At 39.5% G+C, this 22,487-nt stretch overlaps 1 protein-coding gene across 3 annotated transcripts; it reads right to left on the bottom strand.

Annotated features, from left to right (window-relative positions):
* Positions 1–2,799: 2,799 nt before the first annotated feature.
* On the bottom strand, positions 2,800–19,341 carry YIPF7 (Yip1 domain family member 7). Of its 3 annotated transcripts, XM_052780151.1 has the most exons (6): positions 19,254–19,341; positions 16,323–16,439; positions 15,079–15,245; positions 13,211–13,356; positions 7,404–7,585; positions 2,800–3,248 (listed from the first exon to the last, which is right to left on the bottom strand). In XM_052780151.1, the coding sequence occupies exons 2-6, from the start codon at positions 16,436–16,438 to the stop codon at positions 3,086–3,088; spliced, it is 774 nt and encodes a 257-aa protein (XP_052636111.1). In that variant the 5' UTR covers position 16,439; positions 19,254–19,341; the 3' UTR covers positions 2,800–3,085. The 3 variants fall into 3 exon arrangements, with proteins under 3 accessions (XP_052636111.1, XP_052636113.1, XP_052636112.1); XM_052780153.1 differs by lacking the exons at positions 16,323–16,439; positions 19,254–19,341 and adding an exon at positions 15,888–15,992; XM_052780152.1 differs by lacking the exons at positions 2,800–3,248; positions 7,404–7,585 and adding an exon at positions 10,661–11,264.
* Between the last annotated feature and the right edge of the window lie 3,146 nt (positions 19,342–22,487).

Below are 22,487 nucleotides of genomic sequence, written 5' to 3'. Positions count from 1 at the left end.
ATACCCCTCCTATACTGCCTGTGTCCAACCCTGGTGTCACCATTTGAAATAACAGAAAGGAACTAAGTAAGTGCCCATTTTTGTGTGTGAATGCACGTTCAGAATTGAACTTGCATGTGCATGCTATGAAAAACAGGAAACCAAAGACAGATTAGAAACCTTCGCCCTCCAAAACCATGATTATTTTTTTTCCCGTTGGCTTTGAAGCTTATGTTTAAGTCTTGTGATTTTTTTAACTCTTCGGGGTGGGAAGCATGAATTAAAAATCAGTCTGTGACCCATTACTATTTTATAATCCTCTCTTTGGCAAGTTGAAAGTAACAGCTTGCCAGGCTTGTATTTAAACTTTCATGGAATGATGCAAGGGCGTGAAATACAATGGCCCAGGCAAAAGAAAATACAGGAAAGCTAGGTGGTGTTGGGAAAGCTTGTCCAGAGAGTCAGAACAAGAGTTTATTACCAAATATACATGTTTTGAACTGATCTTAGATCAAAACAACATTTATTTTTTGAGGAAGTAATAGTTTGCAATAGTGACTATAATATTTTTAGATTCAGGAAGCACACAGGAATAAGAGGGCCAAAACCATCACCATGGCTGTGCTGACCTTCAGGAAGGACAGCTAGGTAAAAACAAGGAATCTTGTTTCAAAGAAGTAGAAGAAGGATGGCTAAGAGAGTTAAACCCTCTCACATGGCATAGAGACCCCTGAAGGACACCATACTGGGAGCACAGCACCAGCGCATACTGCTTGCTGGAAATCCCTTGGGAATGGGTAGAAGGAAATCAGCATGGCTAAGCAGTAAAGCAAGGGAAGTTATTGGAATTAAGAAGTTAGCATTCAAAATGATGAAGATGTATCTCAGTGAAGAAAAAAAAGTTATAAATTCTGAGAGAATAAACATAAAACTGTAATTAGACTAGTGTTTGCTTTGTAAATGTTGTGGCAAATTTTCAAGGTGTTCATTTTCCCCGTAAGTAATTTGACTTGTCTATGACATCAAAAGACAAATTGATGGCTTGATTCACTGGTTCCCCTGCCATTCACATCATGCAGATCAGGATGAAAATGAATAGAAAGTGCTGTGGAATAGAGCCATTTTATACTTGTTTTAGTCAGTATGAATGATAATAGGAAGTGTAGGACAAAAATGGATCTAAATGTTTCTGAACCATCTTTTCTGAACTTCAGAAGTGCAACCACATGAATCTTTCCCCATTCAGACATGAGAATGCCATTATTGCGTGGTAAATCAAACTGCCTGATTTTATAACAATACCCTGGAGTCACTTGACATGTTTATCTGTGCCTCATTAGTGGCAAATTTACTCCCTGATACAGGAGGGCCAAATCTGTCGCGCTTACAAATGCCAATCATCTTCCAAATTCACACACTTCCCACTTACATGCAGCTAGATCCTGCCTAGTTATAGCCACAATTTGCTCTAGGGTCATGCCTCCAACTTTGCCTCTCTGTGCCTGTGTTCCTAGCCTTGCAACAAAGAAATGGATAAATGCAGCAAGAATTTTGCCATAAATGAGTTGTGATTTTTTAAGGAATTGGCTAAGTACGCATTACCTTTTTTTACTTCTCATGACCCCTAGTCTGAACTAGTTCCACTGGAGTTCAGTAAAATGAATTCCAGAATAGTTTGCACAAGAGTTCTTAAAAAAAAACAAATATGCCAGCAATGGGAAATATTTTTAGCAAAGGCTCTTTCAATTCAGAAACAGAATCACTAGCTTGAGGACAAACTGATCATCTAATTTACCTCTGACCTGAAAAGGATTAGGTACACAATTCATTTTATGTATTCTTGAGCAGTTTTGCCATACTAAGCTTCTGCATAATTGCTTGCACTATCAGGACCCTCTCTCACAGAATCATTGGTCCTCTGTCTAGAGAGAGAAATATTTTGTAGGCATTTCACCGAAGAGTTCAAAATAATGAATAAATAGGAGGATAATCAAGATCTTAAAAATATACATCAAGAAGGAAGACACCCTAAAACACAGATGAAATAATCTGCTGCCATTCATTTCCTTCACATTTCCCTTTATTTCATCTATTTCTTTTCCCTAGCCCTTTCTACAGCTACATTCATTTTCTCTACCACTGCGTGCTGGATTTTGCTCTTGTTATGACTGCACACACATCTCCATTTCCTCTTGATGGCTTGATACTTCTAATATTGTATTTTGAAACATCATCTGGTGCATTCTGTGCTTCATTGCTATTATAAAAATGTTAGGTTCCTGTAAAACTAAAAGCAGCAAATAGATTGGGGGGGGGGCAGATAAAATTGTGGAGATTTGTATTTTGCTTGCTCAAATACAGTTCTGCCTTTCAGGAGACATTTTTAGGAGCTGCCTTTGCTTTGTGTGGTGCTTTTCTGCAGTGACAGCAGGCGGTGGTTTAGTGGCAATTTTAAAATATAACATTGCTGTACATTACAAACAGTACAATAGTGTTTTGGACAGGAGCACCTCTTAAAAAAAAAAAACAAACCAGGATGACATTCCTAGTTTCCTCCCTCTGTTGTAGCAACCTGTTCTTGGACAATTCTTCAACATCACAAAGCAGGGCCACTCATTCTTCTGTTAAAAAAACCCAAAGCCACATACATAAATTCTGGATATTAATTAGTAATCATATAAGATGGCAAGCTAGTTTTTTTGAAACAAATAAATTTGTAGTTTCACTTGATTTACTAGGTCTATTAAATATTTACATTATTGCTTTCCAGTTACTCTCTAGTATATGTATTATATATTAAACACTCAGAACAGATTTTTTTTTAAATTAGCATTTATTTCATATTTTTTCACCTTTACTACTTCCTCAATACAAATGTTTTTCTTTAAGCTATAAGACTTTCAAAACACCATTATTGCAGTCATCTACCTGTTAGCTTGATTTTTTCTTTCATTATCAGCCATTAGGCAAATAAAAGGTAAGTCATATAATCTAATTCTGTTAATGGAACTTAATGCAACTCTAGGCAATCTAAAAATAAGTAAATAACCCCTTGCCCCTCCAACAACCATAAACAGACTGTAATAAGGCTACCAGAAAATACATCTCAGAAAACTGTTAGAAGTGCAAAAAGTCCATAAAGTAAAGCACACGGGTACGCAATAAGAAGCTGCTGTCCTTCCATACCCAATGCAGAGGTAAAAATTTTGGAGGCTGACAAACTGCACCATCCAATAATAAACAGAGCTAACAAAGTTCCCAGGATCCCCCTAGGAGAAAAAAAAAAACAAAAGAAACAGGACAGAGTCCACTTGTTAGTAAATGTAGCACCAAATCTTATCAAACTCGAGTTCATGTCTAGCAGCTTGTTAGTGATAAGGTAGCAGTCACTGGAAGAACCAAGGACTGACTGACATAATGAAAGTCAAGCCTGAGAAACAAATTAAAATAGTAACAGGAAACAAAAAGGTAATTTCTTCAGCATGGATAAAAGCAGCAGCTTTATCAGAAGTACTGCTAAAAGGACAATGCATTTCTAAATAAATCTTCTGGGGCTCCAGCAGATGTAGCAGCTAAAGTTTGATTTTAAAGTTAGCAAAGATCCTGTTGCAGCCAAAACCATCTTGTAGAAGTTGTTAGGATCCAAAATGACACTACAGACCTACTCTTCCTTTGGGCAGCCTCGTGACCTGGAGGGGTTGCATTTTTGTAACAACAGCACAGGTTTTAAGTGTGCCTCGGATTCTGAGGAGAGGCAATGAGGCTCTTAAAGAATCACACCTGAGCTGAGTAGGCAGAAAGGTGGTCACTGCCTCCCAGGAGAAAGCTCAACTGGTCTTTTAAAAAAGGGCACACATTGAGTAGAAAGTAAAGGATGGGAAAAGAACCACTGAGCAGAAATATTTTGCTCATCCTGGCATCCTTCTCTGCACACTGAAAGGACGGTGGCTTTCCACACTGCCCCTTGGTGACAGCTGGGCCCTTCTGAAGTTACATTCTGCCACCTCTCAGGCGCAGGGTGGCCTGGAGAACTGATGATTATGGGACTATGGTCAAAAGCCCCCTGAAATATTCCTGCAGATTACAGAGACCTCACTATTAAACCCTGTGAGAACAAAATCTTGCCAATAAATAGTGCTTCACATATGCTTTATTTGCACTCTGTATTTGCAGCCTGCTTCTATAAAATGCATGAGATCATGTGCGTAATACACTGCTGAAGTACATAATGAGATCGGCTGTGCTACACACTTTCCCTGTGTCAGTCTCAAGGACTCTCAGAATGAATGAACCTCGGCCACTTCCTAAAGGACTTCCTGGTGCCCCACTCTTCCAAAGTATCAGCAAAACAGAACCAGAAGTGAGAAACAGACTATGTATACTTACTTAGGTCCATTTCTCAGAAGTAATCTCCACTAATATTATTATTGCAATTACACCATGATGAGTAAAGCTCCCCTTATTTAATTGACTTAGTTTACTTAATCCAATCATATCACATAAAATGGTTCACTTCTTGGCAATCCAGTCTCCAGGCCAATAAGGTACTTGGTGTTGTCAGCTCTTGGGACTTTGGGGGAGGAAGGAGAGAATTGATTTTAAGGTAGCTCAGCAGCTCATTGCAACTTCAACCCATTAAAAATAAAACATTAACGACCATGTGATTTAATATCCTCAGTTTAAGTGTTCTTTAAACCTATACAGTGGCATTCAGGGAAATTACACTGGGGTCTGTGAACCAAGTTCCTGGCCTCTGCTCCAAGTGGAGATGCCAAGATCCTCACTTAAACAGTTAGCCAGAAATTCAGAGCTGGTATGTATGGATGGCTCTTTGAGCAGGTACCCATGCTGGCAGAGGGATGGGATGCAACAGGAACATACTGTGCAATGACAATTTACAGCTAGTATAATGACTCTTTAAGGGGCTATCACAAGGTAGTACAATTTAGAGCTGTGGCTGCTCTGCCTTGCACTGAGGTCCAATGGCCTCTCATGGTTTGTTCTAGGACTGGCAGTGACCACAATGGAAAGGTGACGTAAAATCATACTGGAGCCAAAAGATACCTCTGTGAACTTACAAATTCAGTCCTTGATCTAACAGTCCTTGATCCTTTTGTTACTGCCAAAAGGAATGGTCTGGCTTTAGTGGAGACCTTGTGTCTGGCATGTCCACAAGGGCCGAATCCTCAAGCATAGGAGAAGGGCAAAGGCAGATGTCAGGCAAAGGCAGATGTCATGCTCACAGTGACCAAGAGGACTGGGGGAGTACTGGTATGAGATTGAGCTGGGGGGACAGACATGAGTGGACCCTCTCCACTCCTCTCTCTCACAACCTGCAGATGCGGTCACCAAATGGGTCCTTTGCATCAGCTGGGTCTAAGAATTTCTTTTTCCACTGTTACACTCATTTCCTTCACTGTTTAGTTAAGGAAATGGCTTGACCACTCTGTTCAGGGATTTGATAGTAAAGAATTGTTGTTTTTTCCAGGAAAAAGGTCTGCTGATGTTTCTCCCAGAAAGATGGCCTAATCAGCTTGGGCTCAGACATGATATCAGCATAGATGGCCACAAACAACTCTGGTTTCATGCAAGTTTGCATAAAAGAACTGGGTTTCTTTCTGGTACTATTCACCACACAAAATGTTCATATTTTGCTTTATTCAGTTACAGTCAAATAGCTAATCATGAAAACTGAAAATTGTTGGATTAGTATGATCTTTGCAACAGATGTACACATTATCTTACGTATATTTTCTGTGAAAACAAACATTGAAGTTAGTTCTTTACACTTTGAAATAGACAGAAATAACATTTTTACAAATATTAAAAAAAAAGAATGTATTGCTGTCTTTCCTTTGCCATTTTAAATAAGTTTTTAAATTAAAAATATTGAAATGTATGTTGGATTTAAAAGTTGCCACTTAATTTTAATAGCATTTTCGTAAATGTTAACCTTGGTACTTGCTGTGTTCAAGCAGTTTCATACAGTGAATGAGAAAGGACTGCAGAATCCTGTAGATAGGCACTTAACGTTATCAATTCATTTCAGATATAATGGTTTAATCTTGTAAAGGCTATCACAGTATAGTATTTATAGATTTTCAAAAGATGTGCTTTCTGTAAATTTGCAGCATTTTACAAATGTGCGGTGTGTGCTTGGGGATTCCTTGTACAGACAACAGTACTCTGCGCAGTTCTAACAGCTGGTTTGGAGTTCGCCCCATCTGTCCTATGATTACGTATCTGCACTTTTTATTAGGGTGGATTATTAAACAGGTTAATCAAGAAAATATGGGAAGTGTAGGAGAACAGAGAATAAAAGGCTTCTTCAGTGTCACTTTTGTTCGTCTCATCAAGGACAGCTCAGAAACACTTTGATACATGGAATATGGTCAGGTTAACCCATCATAGCTCCACAGAATCCATGCACCAAGGATTGTGCCAAAATCTTCATCCCACTATATAATTTCCTTAAAAAATAATATATACAAAATTCCTGCTTTTCCAGAGAAAACAAACAGGGGCACTTTCTTATTCATCAGCTGCCAAGTCCCATACATTACAAATTGGAAAGTTAAAAATGTGAGTGAACAACAAAGACTAAGGAGGGGAACCATTATTAATAACGTGTTAACAATGGATAGAAGTACTGCTCAAGGCCTTCAGGCAAGACCTGGAGCTTCCTTGTACTTTGCTGTATGTGAACAGGGAGGTAAACACTGTCTGTATCTCAAAAGGCTTATCATATGAGGAGGAAGAAGAGGCTTGCATACAAATTTCCTATTCATAGGCATATTACTAAACACCTCCCCCCACACGCACTGATGCATATGCCACACACATTTGGTTTTTCAAAGTTTTCAGTTATTTTCAGGTTTGCAATTACACCACAACTATACCTCAGAGTATACGGCTCTACTACATCTTAAACACTTGTTCTAATGCTCCAAATCATTAAGGGTTGCTTGATTATTTCATTCTGTCACACAGAAATCTGTCTACAGAAGGAAAGGAAGCATAAGGATGGAAGCCTGATACTGTGAACAAAAAAAGTAACAGGAGAACCAGCTACATAAAACCGAAGTCCGGCAGTTGCTTTTAAAATTGATACCTAAGTTTGGCCACTGTTGGCTCTGCAAAACAAAAATCACATTCAAGGGTGCTGCAAAAATCAAAGGCACTCTCAGTTCAAGTGGGAAACAGCGGAATTAAGGGCTCATATTAAAATAAATATATATCACCCTTCTCAAACGCAGTCCAGTTTTGTCCATTTCCACCTACACACACAAACAAAATGGTGTTTTTCTTCACAGTTTCAGAAGCCAAAATTCACTACCTAACCATTTACAAAATGTTTTGTGTAACACCAGCCTTCTGACTCACTGCCCTTCATATGATTCCTGTTGCCATAAACTGGTACTTACTGTAGCGAGAAGAAGACTGCAGAAGAGGACAAGATCACCATGGGCAGCAGGCAATAGCCCAAGACACTTGCAACGCAGCCATGCGAGACTCCTGGGATGCTCATCAGGTTCAGTAGGGCATGCATAGCAAGGCACCCAATGGCACTCATGCCATACACATAGCCGAAATGAACTTTTCCTGCCTGGAATAAATATGAGTAAGCATGAAGTGTCAGAAATGAGCAAGTGATTGCAAAATGGGGGGAGAAGACAGAAGGCAAGCACTAGGTTTGTTACTTTTTCTTGTTGACCCTCCCTCTCCGCTTCGCCTACATCAGTTCAATTGTAAACCACAGCTGATATTTTTGGGTGATCTTTGCATCAAAAAATTCCAAGGTACAATTGTGAGAATGTCCTTGTCACTAACTTAAAGTTATAAGGCTGATTCTCAGTCTTACTGTCATTGGGCTCTGAACAGGACAGGAATTGGTTGGGGAGACTTGGGAAGGTCTAACTGGTAACAAACTGAGAAGAAATTCTGGAAAGCACATTTTACTGTCAGGAAACATATTTCCAACAGGTTTATATGGGGCTGTGGAAAAGTGTCCTAAGCAAAATAATGACCCAACTTACTTGATATGCTTCACATATTATTACAAACCTCCAGGTTTAAGGAGGCCTGCAAAAAAAATACTAAAACTTTGCTGAAAGTATGCTGGTTTTCAGGGTGAATGTGTCTTCCCCTTGACTACCATGAGAAAGACACATGGTTGTGGTTAGATCAATACAACACGTTCATTTCAACATAAACCTGAGTAGTAACTGTGTATTGGGTTTGTGTGGCAAGGTTTTGGCGGGGCGGAGGGGGGTACAGGGGTAGCTTCTGTGAGAAGCTGCTAGAAGCTTCCCCCATGTCCGATGGAGCTGATGCCAGCCGGCTCCAAGACGGACCTGCCGCTGGCCAAGGCCGAGCCCATCAGCGATGGTGGTAGTGCCTCTGGGATAACAGATTTAAGAAGGAGGGAAAAATGCTGCACAACAGAAGACTGCAGCCAGAGAGAGGAGTGAGAATATGTGAGAGAAACCACTCTGCAGACCCCAAGGTCAGTGAAGCAGGAGGGGGAGGAGGTGCTCCAGGTGCCGGAGCAGAGATTCCCCTGCAGCCCGTGGTGAAGACCATGGTGAGGCAGGCTGTCCCCCTGCAGCCCATGGAGGTCCACGGTGGAGCAGATATCCACCTGCAGCCCATGGAGGACCCCACGCTGGAGCAGGTGGATGCCCGAAGGAGGCTGCGACCCCATGGGAAGCCTGTGCTGGAGCAGGCTCCTGGCAGGACCTGCGGATCTGTGGAGAGAGGAGCCCACACTGGAGCAGGATTGCTGGCAGGACTTGTGACCCTGTGGGGGACCCATGCTGGAGCAGTTTGTGCCTGAAGGACTGCAGGCTGTGGAAGGGAGCCAGGCTGGAGCAGTTCATGAAGAACTGCAGCCCGTGGGAAGGACTCACATTGGAGAAGTGGAGAACTGTCTCTTGTGGGAGGGACCCCATGCTGGAACAGGGGAAGAGTTCGGAGTCCTGCCCTTGAGGAGGAAGGAGCAGCAGAGACAATGTGTGATGAAGTGACCACAACCCCCATTCCCCATCCCCCTGTGCTGTGGGGGGGTGTAGGTAGAGAAAATCGGGAGTGAAGCTGTGCCTGGGAAGAAGGGAGCGGTGGGGGAAAGGTGTTTTAAAATTTGGTTTTTATTTCTCATTACCTTACTCTGATTTGATTGGTAATAAATCAAACTAATTTCCCCAAGTCAAGTCTGTTTTGGCAGTGACGGTAACTGCTGAGTGATTTCCCTGTCCTTATCTTGACCCATGAGCCTTTCGTTGTATTTTCTCTCCCCTGTCCAGCTGAGGAGGGGAGTGATAGAGCCGCTTTGGTTGGCACCTGACATCCACCCAGGGTCAACCAGCCACAAACTGTCAGCTTGTGTTCTTTTTTTGTTCCAAGGAATGAAAAAAAAACAGGTGTTTTTTTCTTCCAGGTTTTATTCCTTTGTGGGAATTTAGTGCCTGTGAAAGGTACCAGCCTGACAGCCTGGAGCCTGATGTTTTCTAATTTATACACAAAGCTAGTACAACAGGCAACAGTGGCCACAGCACCACCGATTTCTTCATCTCCTGCCATCATTTTGAAGGATCACCTCCAGGCATGAGGGCATTGTTCACTCCCAGAAATGAACACTCACAAAAGACTGCTAAATATTTCTTCTCTCCCTTCAAGCTTCTAACAAATGAAATACTGAATGTCGGCTATGCAATACTGTCATTTTCACATCTGTATATCAGAAATAAACATTTGTACATCAGAAATAAACAGTGATTGGGATGAAGATGGTTTTGTTTGCTTTGTCCTGGAACTTTGTATCCTAATGATAACATGCATTTGTGAAGTACAGAGCTCAAACCTGGGACTCAATCCTTACCTCAGGACCATGGAATAAACTTCTCAAATGAAGGGCCACAATGCATCACCTTCCTAACACATAACAATACGTATATACTACTTAAAACACAAGTGTGTTTGTGCATACACACACGTCTATATATTGCACGTTATACATTGCATATGATAAACCACATAAGAATCAGAACTAACAAAGGGTCTCAGTTTTCTAATAATTTTGTAGCTTATGGTTGGATTCTCTTGTGATGGATAAGGTGGAAACATTATTGAAGCTTCTTCCATGGTTTGCAATATTTACAAGTATCTCTTCCATGATGGTTAAGGAGGATTGAGACTTTACACTTTACTTATCCATACATTTTAATAAAATCTGGAGGAAAGCAGCTTTGAGGACCCTCCTTCTCTGCCCCCTCTTCCTATATCCATTCAGGTGGAAACAGATCACTGGATGCCAGAAGTATTTGAGCTGGACAGATATAAAGCAACGCAGTGGAGAGAGCCTAATCTAGTGACGACACAGCCTGAAAGTCCTAATGTTGCAGGTTGGTGATGGCTCACCAGCTCTGGTTGGAGAGCAGTGCATGCATACGTGAAAAGCAGCCTCAGTTAGTAAGACCTGCCTCTATGTCAGCACCGTTATCCTGTTTTCATCTTGACCTGGCTCACTGCTGAGCTCTCATCTGGTTCCAGTCCTCAAGGTTAGGTCAGGTACAGTCAGGTTGCCTATATCCTTGCAACGTCCTGAGTGTTGGCCTTTTCCCTGCCACTGCGTTCCACCATAAATAATCTATTGCTGAAAAAACAGCATAAGAAGAAATCTTCCTATTTATGTACAGAGTCCTTTGCTGTGTTTGCATACTACTGGCATAAAATAATCAGGAAAAATTGCTTCACCAAATAAAATTAATGATAGCTAGAGATAGTATGGGAGAGCAAAACTGGCTCAGATTATTATCAATTACAATTTCAGTCATCAAAGATTTGTAGTAAGTTTAACATCTGCAACAGTTTGGGGCAACTTTTACTATAGACCAGCTAAGAAAACCTCTGTCTCAAACAGATGCAACTACAAGCTAGTATTTTAGACTGTTTGTTTCAGTGTATTTAATTATTCTACACAGCACTATTTAGCATGTTAGTTTAAGATTAAGGAATTACTGAGACAGAGGTGAAGGGAGCACTAGCACTAGCAGCTAACTGAAATCTCCACTTGGTGAAATGTTTGATTTGTGGCACAGTGGAATGAGAGAGAGAAAAAAAAAAAAGCAGCTGAACATGATGGTTCCAATTCTAGTCTTTCTTAACATATGTAAATATATTGACTCACACAGGCGGGAATACTCCCAATTCACAGTGATGTAAGCAAAACCAGAATGAGGCTTGATTAGTCTGGCAGGCTTTGATGAATGGAAAGAGCTAAATTTGTCCTGCGGAAGGAACAAGGTTAGAAGAAAGTCAGGCTTCGTGCGCTTGTTTGCATCTGCCTAGAGTGGGTACTACTATCCTTAGTTTAAGTGGATGGGGAAGTCTGATTTTGTACGAATGACTATGTAAAATGCAAAGCAGCTGAGACTCGGGCTTCTGCTAACTTTTGCACTGCCGTTGTTTCTCTATCTGCAATAGAGCTGTCCTGTTTTACACCAGTATGAGGAAGATCAAGTCCTGCTGCCAGGCTAACAACCCTTTCCTCTTTTTCTCTGTGCTCTGAAAAAACTGCTACCATTTGAAGAATATCTTTGCATATTTTTCCATAGTTAAAAAGCTGAAACTAAATAAAATTTATAAATTATTTTTGGAAACAAGCTCTCAACCAAATTATGTTCCTGGTGCTATTAGAAGAGAATTATTCAAGTACAGAAGGATATCATAGCTTACACAGCTGAAGAGCCACTTTAATATTCAAATGCATCCGAGAGAAAATGAGCAGCCTGAATTTATAAGATGGCCCATGGAAATCCCATAGACTTATTGCTGTGAAGTTGTGGTACAAAACCACTAGATTGTATCAGAGGAGTTCTGCTGGCCTAAAACTGGAGCATTGAAAATAGTTGTTTTTCTAATGACACTTAAAATGCTTAATATCCCAGAATAAATAAGGTAATTAAAGTATTTTATTTCAATAATAGTAGTTTAATATTCATTATAATTGTTTGCTATTCAGGGAGCAAAATCAACAGCAACCATTTTTTTCCATTCTGTCGTTCTTTTAGCTTTCCTTCCATTTTCCTGATTATAATCAATTTAACACTTTATCCTTTTCTTCCCTGCATACCTTTATTTCTCTAGGTGGAAAATAGCCTGTCTTCTCTAGCTTCCCACCTTCTTTTCCTTTTATTCCCTTTCCTCCTGCCTCTTCCACCCTTTTAAAAGATTTTTAATTTTATGGGGACATAAACAATAATAATACTTGCCATTTATATTGCAGTTTGCACATTCAAGTACTGCACTGACATTACAAATTGAGTAAGAACTTGCAAGAGTCTTCTGATTCAGCACTATTTATCACAGAGGAAATGGAGAATTAGATCCCCGTTTCTCTCAACTCAGTTGCAGAGCAGTAAAGCCCTTCCCAGAATGGTTCCACCTTATCCCTGCCTGATGAATTGCTGCCGACAATCAGAGCTGTACTTCAGCAGCACTGGAGAGCCCCTGTTGTCAGTGATAAATAGATGAATTTGGAGTACTGTACAATCCCTGTTCAACTTTCCTCCTGTAAAGAGGAAAGGGGTTAAATATAGGCTACCATATTTTGTTTGGTAGATGACGTCGAAAAAGAATATAAACTAAGAAAGGACTAGCAAAATTTATAGGAAGGTAATGCAAATTTGAGGTGGGAAGGAAAAGGCTGTTTCCACTTCCTTTTTCAACTTATTCTAGTTACATAAAGATCATGTTTTTTATATCTCTGCACTCCCCAAAATAACATTGAGAGAAGATAATGTCAAAACAGTAGCAAGAGGGTTAGAAAAACTGGGCTGGTCTGCTATGCCTTTTTATTCCCTCCTTTAAAACCTCCTTGTTAGGTCCTTACCTAGCACACACTGCTATGCTTCAGGTGTTCAGAGCCTCCCCAGGATAGACACTGCACAGAACTGTCCTTTGTTCATATTAAATCCCACTCCAAAAAATGGTGTGGTCTTTTCTTTCCACTGGAAGTAATACATCACTTCACCTGTATTACATCTACATTACATTTAAACTTTATGCAAGTACTTTCAAAGCAAGGAGACTTTTTAATATATAATCTCGGAACAAATGGCAGCAAATGATTCATTTTATGCCAGTACTACATCTTCTGCAACTTCACATGCATTATCACCTAGGCATTAGATTGTTAGAGAAGAAATCCCTTAAGATTTCTACCACATCCTACCAGCAGCAATGTTGCTCCAAGGGCCAAACAGAAAACCATAGGTCCGGTGAGGTCTGTCTCATTCATAATGCTGCCATCTGCAGGCTTCATTGGATTAAGAACTGTTAATGTTTTTTGCCATATATGCTCAAAATTGATCCCAAGTTCTGCAATGAGAAATTCCAGGACTGTTAATTGCTCACAAGAAAACACTTTTACAGAAACACATTAGATACTACAAAACCCCAAACAAGCAAACAAATTAATCACTTTAATGAAGATAATATTGTGGGATGATGTATTCTGTAGTAGGAACATGATGCCCCTGCTATATACCCAGTATATCTGAGAGTCAGCTCTGATTCTAAATTGGAATATTAATTTATTAAATCCAATTTTAGGCAGTGAACCAAAAAATGCCCTCAGCATTTTTGAGTTAATATTTGTTTTTCTTATATTTAAAACACATATATCTAATGCCATGCTAACTTAGATGTTGAAAAATATGCTACTTAACAGTAACTGCAGAATTCAAGATACTCTAGAACATTGAGGACAGAGATATATGCTTTAATTCTGGCAAATCTGACAAGAGATGTGTCTTAAGCCTGAACTGCCAGAGGCACTTAAAAATGACATTCTTCCCTTCAAGCCCAGTTAATAATCCTTTGTACAGTGCTTTATAAGCTTTTCTTGCATTTAAAAAGTAATTACTGAGGACCCCTAGAAACAGAACAAAATTATTCCCCATTAAAGTTGATGGGAATTCTGCCATTAACTTTACTGGGGCAAAGATTTCTCTTATAACTTCTGCAGAAACACTTCAGCTTGCAAGAGTAATCATCTTCCCCGAGATGCTCCAGTAAGGGAAAAGTTAGGTTCAGAACTGGGTACCAGAATTACTGAGACTGACAATGTGTTAGATCTGTTTGGAAGGCCAAGTCTTTACCTTATTCCACTGATCCACCATCTCGAGCTGAGCCAAAATATTATATAAATAAAGCTATTCTGTATTAAAATGTGTGTCTTTGGTCAGATTTATGTGGTACACAGATAGGAACATCTCTGAAGCCCTGCGGATCAGAAGCAGTCGTACGTCAACATCCTTTTTACAGGGTGAGCTGCATGTGGAGTTGAATGCTTGGAGGTCTGAGAGGTAGAGATCTAGCAGTTATCTATATCAAACAGAGTGATCTTGCTGGTTTTAAGGCAGTAGTAGTATCTTTTAAGTAGAAAAAACGCCACTTGCATTCCAGTATGCAAAAGCAGGCTGAATATGCTCTTTTTACATTATGCTGAAATAATCACAAATAAGTTCTCCTTTTTTTTTAATGTAGCACAAGTATTTTGTAAACTACAAAATCAGCCACTAGCATTAGGATGGTTCAATCATCATAAAGAATTATATTGTCTGTGTAGTTAAATGAGCAACTAATTGAAACTGGAAGCAGATTTCTGCATTTCTTTCCCACTGAAACAAGCTATTTAGCATCTTCAAACTATTAAATTTATTACTAGATATGAAAAAAGGATTATTATCAGTATTTATTAATTATAGATGTTCCAATATGTATGCAGGATAAACAGAATGGAAAAAAATATTTGGAAATGTGATTGCAAAACTTATTGTTATGCTGTCATCTAGTGGTAGTAAAGTATATGCCATATGCCATAGTAAAGTATATGCTTTTTATGCCATAAGGCTGAATGAATCCATGGCAAATTCAAATAAGAAAATGTAGGTTTGGGGGCCAGGGACTGTTGGCTGAAGCTCACACAGCCAGGCTTGGCAGCTCTGCTGCAGTTTCTCTAGTGACTGCCACTAGCTGGCAAAGAAAAGTATAGGCACCCCCAGGAACCACGCACATCGTCCATGGTTGTATTTTTACCTTCTAGCAAAGGAGGTTCCTCGTCAAATCCGTCAGCGTAACTGAGATGACAGAGAGTGTCAGGACTGTATGTTGGCTGCAAAATCTGACCTGTGTAACTCTGAGACGACAGAAGCATTTCTGGTGGGGCAAAAACACTGGCTGGAGGTTGCTCTCCTGCCCGGCTCCTAGGACAAGAAAGAAATCACAGCAAAACAAGTGGCAACAAGCAAACTGCAGTGAGCAACTTCACAACAGCTTAGAGCTGCTCCCCACGTGCCACAGTTTAAATTTTCACCTATTTTCAATTTGGGGAACCTGGAAATTTTCTGGGTACAGTATCCGCTCTGTGTATTGAATGCCGAGCCACTGATGATGGCTTTGCTTCCCTTCACTGCAACCCCCTCTGAAACCAGGCAGGGCTCCTTGCCGGCCTGCCAGCACATTGCAGCCCATTGCACCCACTTCTGTGCCCATCCAGCTCAGGCAATTGCACAGCACAGGCCCCCAGGCTGGGGTCGGGGGGGAAAGGGAATTTAGGAGCTGTGAGGGCACCCACAAATTTAGGCACTCCTGACTTTTCCACCAAGCAGCCTGGTGATGTTCCCCAGATATGTCCATACTGCTAACAATAGAGCCATATATTTAATTTTTTTTTCTTTCTTTCTTGAATCCGAGAAGGAGCTTAAAGAATTTCTAGAAATATGTGCCCTAAAATCCACATTAATAGCACGAAGCTCCGTCGCTCCAATTTGGTAAACAACCTGCAACATCTGTACATAAAAAAGTAGCACAAAACCCAGTCCTTTCATAAAGAAAGGCTCATTTACAAGTAATTTTGCCTTGGGGAAAGTCTAGATGATCTCTTGAAGCTTTTTGTGCCTCCTGCAAGCCCCACAGGCAGCTAGATCCATCAGCTGCTGAACAGGGAAGCTGCAGCAACACCCAGCCTCCTACCGCAGTCGTGTCAAAATCTCCTTAAGGGGGAAACCCTCAGAACTTCTTTCCCTCAGTGTCCCTCTTCCGTGGGCAGAAGTCACCAATAGGTTTAAAAAACATAAGAAAAAATGAAATAATAAGATTTTTCCTGTCTTTCTATTGCTATGGCTTGCATTTCTCCACTAAAATTTCCACTTTATTGATTATGCAATCCTTTTTTGGCCATTGCATGCTAGTTTTTGTCATTAATTTCATTTGAGCTTTGAGATATATATCACCGTTTCTCTCTCTGTTTGGTTTTGGGGTTTTTTTTGTAGCATACTTACTTTCTGCTTCCATGCAGGTTTTCTTTAGACCCATAACTGTTGTAACCTTCTTCCTGGTCATCTATGGTATAATTGGACTGGTAAAAGTCGAACTGAAACTGCTCAAAATTTGACATTCTGGTTGGAAAAATGATTGTAAATATCAATAAAATAGCCTTTGCAACAAGCCAATATCTATGTTTTGAACTGTCCTAAACTTAAATGAAAATAACAAACCTTAAAGCCACAAACTTAAGAGAATCTTTCTGTTAAAACTCATGATAATTCGGAATTGACAAAAAAGGATTCTCTACTTTCTTTTGTTGTAACAAGAGAAATTAATCTTCTGTTACTCTTAATTACTGTATATTAATTTACAAGTGGTATACAGGAATTCCTCTCTTGTTACTGTTACCAAAAGTAACGTAAGTAATTTTGAAAGAAGATATATATCAAGTAAACCACTGTTTTAAACTGTTCATTTTCCTACTTCAAAAAAAAAAATTGTGCCCATGTCTGAATGCTTAGAAATTAATGTTTTTAAGAAGTATTTTGGGTTTCAAAAACAATTACTATTTTCAGCTATTTATGTTTTGCAATTTTATATATGACTATCATAAAACATTAGAAAAATACAAATATCGTCACAGAATTTGTGATTTCTGTTTAAGGACACTGTAGCTGGCTTATTAGGAGTACCAGAGGAACATTCTCACTGGTTAGCTACATGCCGTTGAAAAGGACAGCATACTGAATGATCGAATAGTAAAGAAAGCACGTTAAAACATGTCTTTCATTCCTGCTGATCCATAGTTCAGCTCTGTAGCTATGGACTGATTAGACTAAGAAAGGAACAACTTGACTGTTTTCCCTTCCACATTGTGACCAACTGTTTTTATAACTATTTCAATTTTGCACACACTGGGCCCATTTCATGTATCCTGTGTGTAGGCAGGACTAGCTGTCTGGATCACACATAAGCAATGTAAGTGTCCTGGTTTTGGCTGGGATAGAGTTAACCGTCTTCCTAGTACCTGGTATCCTGCTGTGTTTTGGGTCCAGTATGAGAAGAATGTTGATAACACACTGATGTTTTCAGTTGTTGCTAAATAGTGTTTAGACTGAGTCAAGGATTTTTCAGCTTCTCATGCCCAGCCAGCAAGAAGGCTGGAGGGGCACAAGAAGTTGGGAGGGGACAGAGCCAGGGCAGCTGACCCAAACTGGCCAAAGGGGTATTCCATACCATGTGACATCATGCCTAGTATATAAACTGGGGGGAGTGGGGGTGGGGAGATAGCCGCTCGGGAACTAACTGGGCATCGGTCAGCAGGTGGTGAGCAATTGCCTTGTGCATCACTTGTTTTGTATATTCTGATCCTTTTGTTATTATTATTGTCATTTTATTATTGTTGTTATTATTATCATTATTAGTTTCTTCTTTTCTGTTCTATTAAACTGTTCTTATCTCAACCCATGAGTTTTACTTTTTTTCCCCGATTCCCTCCCCATCCCACTGGGTGGGGGGAAGTGAATGAGCAGCTGCGTGGTGCTTAGTTGCTGGCTGGGGTTAAACCACGACAACAAGAAATGAAGCACATCATTGGTTCTGTAACACATTGTGTACCTTTTGGCATGACAGAGTGTTTCAAATTGAAAAGATATTTTATTAATTCTTAGATTTGGTCTAGGTCCTTCTTATGTTATTAACATGGCTGACTACAAATCCACAAAACAGCTCCAAAGTTCGCAGGTCTACCTTGCATGCTTTGAGCAAGACTATCCACAAGATTAAGGATTGACCCCGTTTTGCCTCAGTGTTACCTTCACGCTGAGCCACAGGCAGCAAAGACATTACACCGGCCCAGAGCAGCACATCGGTTCAGGGAGTGCCCCAGCCACCGACAGGTTGAGGCTGGAGGGCAACCCTGGGGATCGCCTGGTCCAACACTCTGCCCAAAGCAGGGTCACTGACAGCCGGCTGCTCAGGGCCGTGTCCAATCTTTTGAAAAGTCTGGCTTCATCATCTTTAATCCCTTCCATCAGGTGGTTATGTTCATTGATGAGATCCCCCTGAGCCCTCTCTCTTCCCAGCTAAAGTTCTTCAGTGATTTAGGCAAAGGTCTGAGCAGGATTTGCCTGAAAATGCATAGATGTAGGCACGTGTTTCACCACTTGGCTAGCATTTATGTAGTCAAACTCTTAAAACACACAGAGAAGTTCTATAACCTGACTGATAACCATAACCATATCCAATTTACTCAGATTTTCATGTAAGATATTCACCTCTCCTAACATTTCCCGTTTTCTTCACTTTTGCCCTCTTTTCCAACTTTCCAAATGCCATTGGCAAAAATATGCTTTTCCTCTCACGGTTACTCTCATAGGTATCTCTATATTTATCAAGCATGCACTGCTTATGGGAGAGATCTTTGCAAATCTCTTTATAAGGTAAAAGTTATAAAGATTAGTATTTCATCAGGGACCTTGAAATGCTGCATATTAAATTTTCTAAATTGTATCTTACAATCAGACTAATCTGTGAGGACCCAATTCCTTCATTTAGCTAGAGCATTCAAAGTAGAAGTTATTCTTATATTATTTTCTTAACTGCTGACCAATCATGCAGGATTTCCAAATTTAGAAGAGAAATAATTTTTACACTGTAAATATGAATTAATAGAAATTAATTCTACTAAGCTATTTACTGTGGTTTTATTTGGAACTGCACACCAGTTACGCATTTGTCCAACAAAGATTTTAAATGGAATATGTTTTGAAAAACTTTAGTTGGTACCTCTACGCCAATAGCTCAATTCAGTATGTCTTGAATGTTCTTTGCTGTCACTATAAGGAATAAAATAATTACTTAACCAGGTATGCTACAATCTGTACAACAGAGTTCAGAAAAGATAAATTTATTTTCCAAAAGAATTTGGAGGTAAGGTTACTTACTTTTTAAGATATTTGATGAAAACTCCAGTCTGTTGAATTTACATGTTGGAGAACACCTAAAATATCCTCTTGCTTCAACAGGGATGAGCTTAGTGCTATTTATAAGATTCTAAATTTGATCTTTGAACAGATGCATATGAAGGAAAAAAACCCCACAACCTGTCAATATCACGGCCAGCATTTAACAAGAGCTAACAACAATAAGCAGAAAAAGGCTAGGAATCTTCAAGGAAAGCAGAACAAAAAGAACAAATACTGTTCCATATATTTTAACCCAATAATCTAGATTGTAGGTTAGAGCTTCCTTCTTAAGTAGGTGTTTATGAAGATCTTGGTGGAGCCCTCATAAGCTGAGCTGTTAGATCTTAAAAAGTTTTAACAACGTGTAATAATACCTGTTAAATTAATAGGGTAAATACATGTACTCGGGGACCCGTTTCTAGCAGACGCTCCCACAGCATGCGCTATGGGACACACGCAGCCGTAGAGCCCCTCGGTGCGGCTGGCAGAGGGAGCTTTCGGTCGCCTGCTTTTTGGGGAGAATGCGACGCTCCCTGCGACTGCAACAGCAGCGGGAGGGAGGGTGGAGGCACCACGAGGCCAGGTCCATCCCCTGGTCCAAGGCCAGGGCTCCATTCTCCAGGCACATCCCCCTGCCCCGCTGCTTTCTCCAGGAGCTCTGGTCCATTTGGCAAAGCAGTCTCCCACCCACTGTGCCATGATCGGGGCAAGCCTTTACTTAAAAGACAGGGAACCCTGCTCTGCTCTTTGAGGGCCTTTGTTGAATGTGTGGGCATCAGTTCATGGTTAATTTTTTTCATGCAATGCTCAGTGTGATATCCCTTTCATTACCTGACCCGTTATGAAAAAAATATTAGGAACTTCTGTTCTATAGTCCTGGTTATTAGAAAACTTGTAGCACGGTATAGGTTCTGAAATAGCATTTAAACTCCAAAGACAGCTTTTCTACTTACACACACTTTAGTATCAGATACTTATCCAGTCATAACAGGTGCTGCCTTTTTCACTTATTTATAGGATAGCTTCCCAACGAGTGCTTGGGCTAGTTAATTTAAGGAATGGGACATTAAGTGGGATGTATTATCAGGCCATTAATATATGCCTCAGGTGCATATTAAATTCTGTGAAGTTGAAGGCCAAATTACTTCCATTTCATTAGGAGAATAATCATGCCCTGTTAGTACATGACCTACAATGCTATGAAAGAATTATAATATAGGTGCATTTTTAAATAAGAAAAAATGAATTATACCAAGTTTTCACTCAGTATATATGTCCAAAAAAGAGCCCAGAAGTGAAGGATGGTGAAAAGTAGAAAAATATAACATTTGCTTCTGCTAATTAAGGGTAATCTAACCATGGTATTTATTACAGCTATTGTTAAGCTTCCCTCATGCTCTTGAACTTCTCTCCTGCCATTTCCAGAGTAACAGTTCATGCTGTTACACCCACCAAGTTGAATTTTCAGCTTTGATATTTAGCAAACTGCTAATCTCTATAATGTCCAATCATCTCAGTTTAGATAATATGATCTTGTTTATACCAAATCAGTGGGAGGAATGATATAGGATTAACTTCTGTCCTTCAGAAGGGTAATTAAAAATTTTTTTTTTAGGGATAGAAAGATCCTAATTTGCTAGGGTTATGCCTCTTTATTTTAATTACAAAAAAGACTTGATTACTTTTGCTACTTTCTGTTAGAAAAAGTTTTATATATATATATATACACACAGACACTGCATACAAATATATATATATATATATATATATATATGCATACTGGCTGCCAGATAAGAACTGGGAATAATTATCAGACAAGGCACTTCAGAGAAGGAATTTAAATAGAAAAAAAATACAATGACTGGTAGTGGGGAATGGTTGAAGAATACTTTAATAGCTGTTTAACATATCACAGAAAAGAAAGCCACCTGAAAATTTAAAAAAAAAAAAAGACAACATTAAAATTGAAACATATATCTATTTCTCTCCATATATAAAATTAAAATATAATATACCTTATTATACATTAATTATACATGTATACTACATTAATATCTGTGTGTATATAGGCATATACATGGACATCTAAAATACAATAATGGAAAATAATATTATTTAGAAATGATGATGCAGACAATTGATTAAAAAATAAAAAGCATATAAGATTAAGTAATTGATTGGAAAGTGACGGACAGAAAAAAGGACTGTCCAAGTGTATTAGAAGCAGACAGAATCATACCAGTACTGCCATTCTCCTATCAGATGAAAAAAGACAGAAACATTTAATTAGAAATGTTCAAATCAACATTTTAAAATTCTGCATCTAAAAGTTTTAGAAGAACTGGTCAAAAACGTTCTACATTATTGAGTTGTGAAACAACAGGAAAGTTTGAGAAGATCAAAAGTAAGTAAATACACCATTTTGAAAAAGGCTAAATGAGATGCCCTGAGTAATTATTGGCCTGTCACCATGAGATTAATCCTAGCAAATTATGGGCTCAAATAATAAATAACTGAATCGATGAATCCAATCAACATGGGCTCTTGGAAACTAGCTCATTTCAAACTAATTTATTTTCTAACAAGATTTGTAGTTGGGGAAGGTAACCACTGATGACCTATATTTATACAAGGCATTTTACTTGATTTTGCTTCAATAAATATAGAACCATCACTGCTTAATGGGACAACCATTATACTGATTAAATAAGTGCTGTCTGATGTGTCTTGAATGTAATTGTAAAAGAAGGGAGGATTTCTAATGGTGCCTTACAGGACAGAAACTTTACAAACCTTGTCTAGCAGGCACTTTGAAGCAAAATCTACCAACCAGAGCCAGTCACAGGGTGGTTGGACCAGAATCTGTTAGGACAAAACAGACAGCAAGTAATAAAAAAAGCCTTGAAGCTATTAGTGAACGGTAAAATAAAACTCAGAGCAGAAGAACTTGGAAATTTTCACAGTGACAACAGCAGTTGACCACAAGAGCAGTTTCCCAACAGTGCTAGCAAGTTTCCTGTAATAGGACATCTGATGGTCTGATGAGATATTATATTTTAGTTCAGGTAAGGAATTAATTCAGTAACGCTCAATGACCTTCATTTATCCAGGACTACAAACTAGATAGCTGTGTTGGGTGTGGCTGAGGTGGAGTTAATTCTCCCCATAGCAGTCCTCATAGTGGTGTGCTCTGCATTGGTAGCTAGAAAGGTG

This window comes from Harpia harpyja, chromosome 2 (genome assembly GCF_026419915.1).
Source record: "Harpia harpyja isolate bHarHar1 chromosome 2, bHarHar1 primary haplotype, whole genome shotgun sequence".
In the NCBI taxonomy this organism is placed as follows: Eukaryota; Metazoa; Chordata; class Aves; order Accipitriformes; family Accipitridae; genus Harpia; species Harpia harpyja.
Note: the sequence above shows the minus strand (reverse complement) of the source record. Positions and strands in the feature narration are given on the sequence as shown.

Coding starts and splice junctions, on each gene's coding strand:
- YIPF7 (XM_052780151.1), bottom strand. CDS start 16,438: ATGTCAAATTTTGAGCAGTTTCAGTTCGACTTTTACCAGTCCAATTAT. Junction 13,357..15,078: donor GGAACCTCCTTTGCTAGAAG/GTAAAAATACAA, acceptor TTCTCATTGCAG/AACTTGGGATCAATTTTGAG. Junction 3,249..7,403: donor GCAGTCTTCTTCTCGCTACA/GTAAGTACCAGT, acceptor TTTTTCTCCTAG/GGGGATCCTGGGAACTTTGT.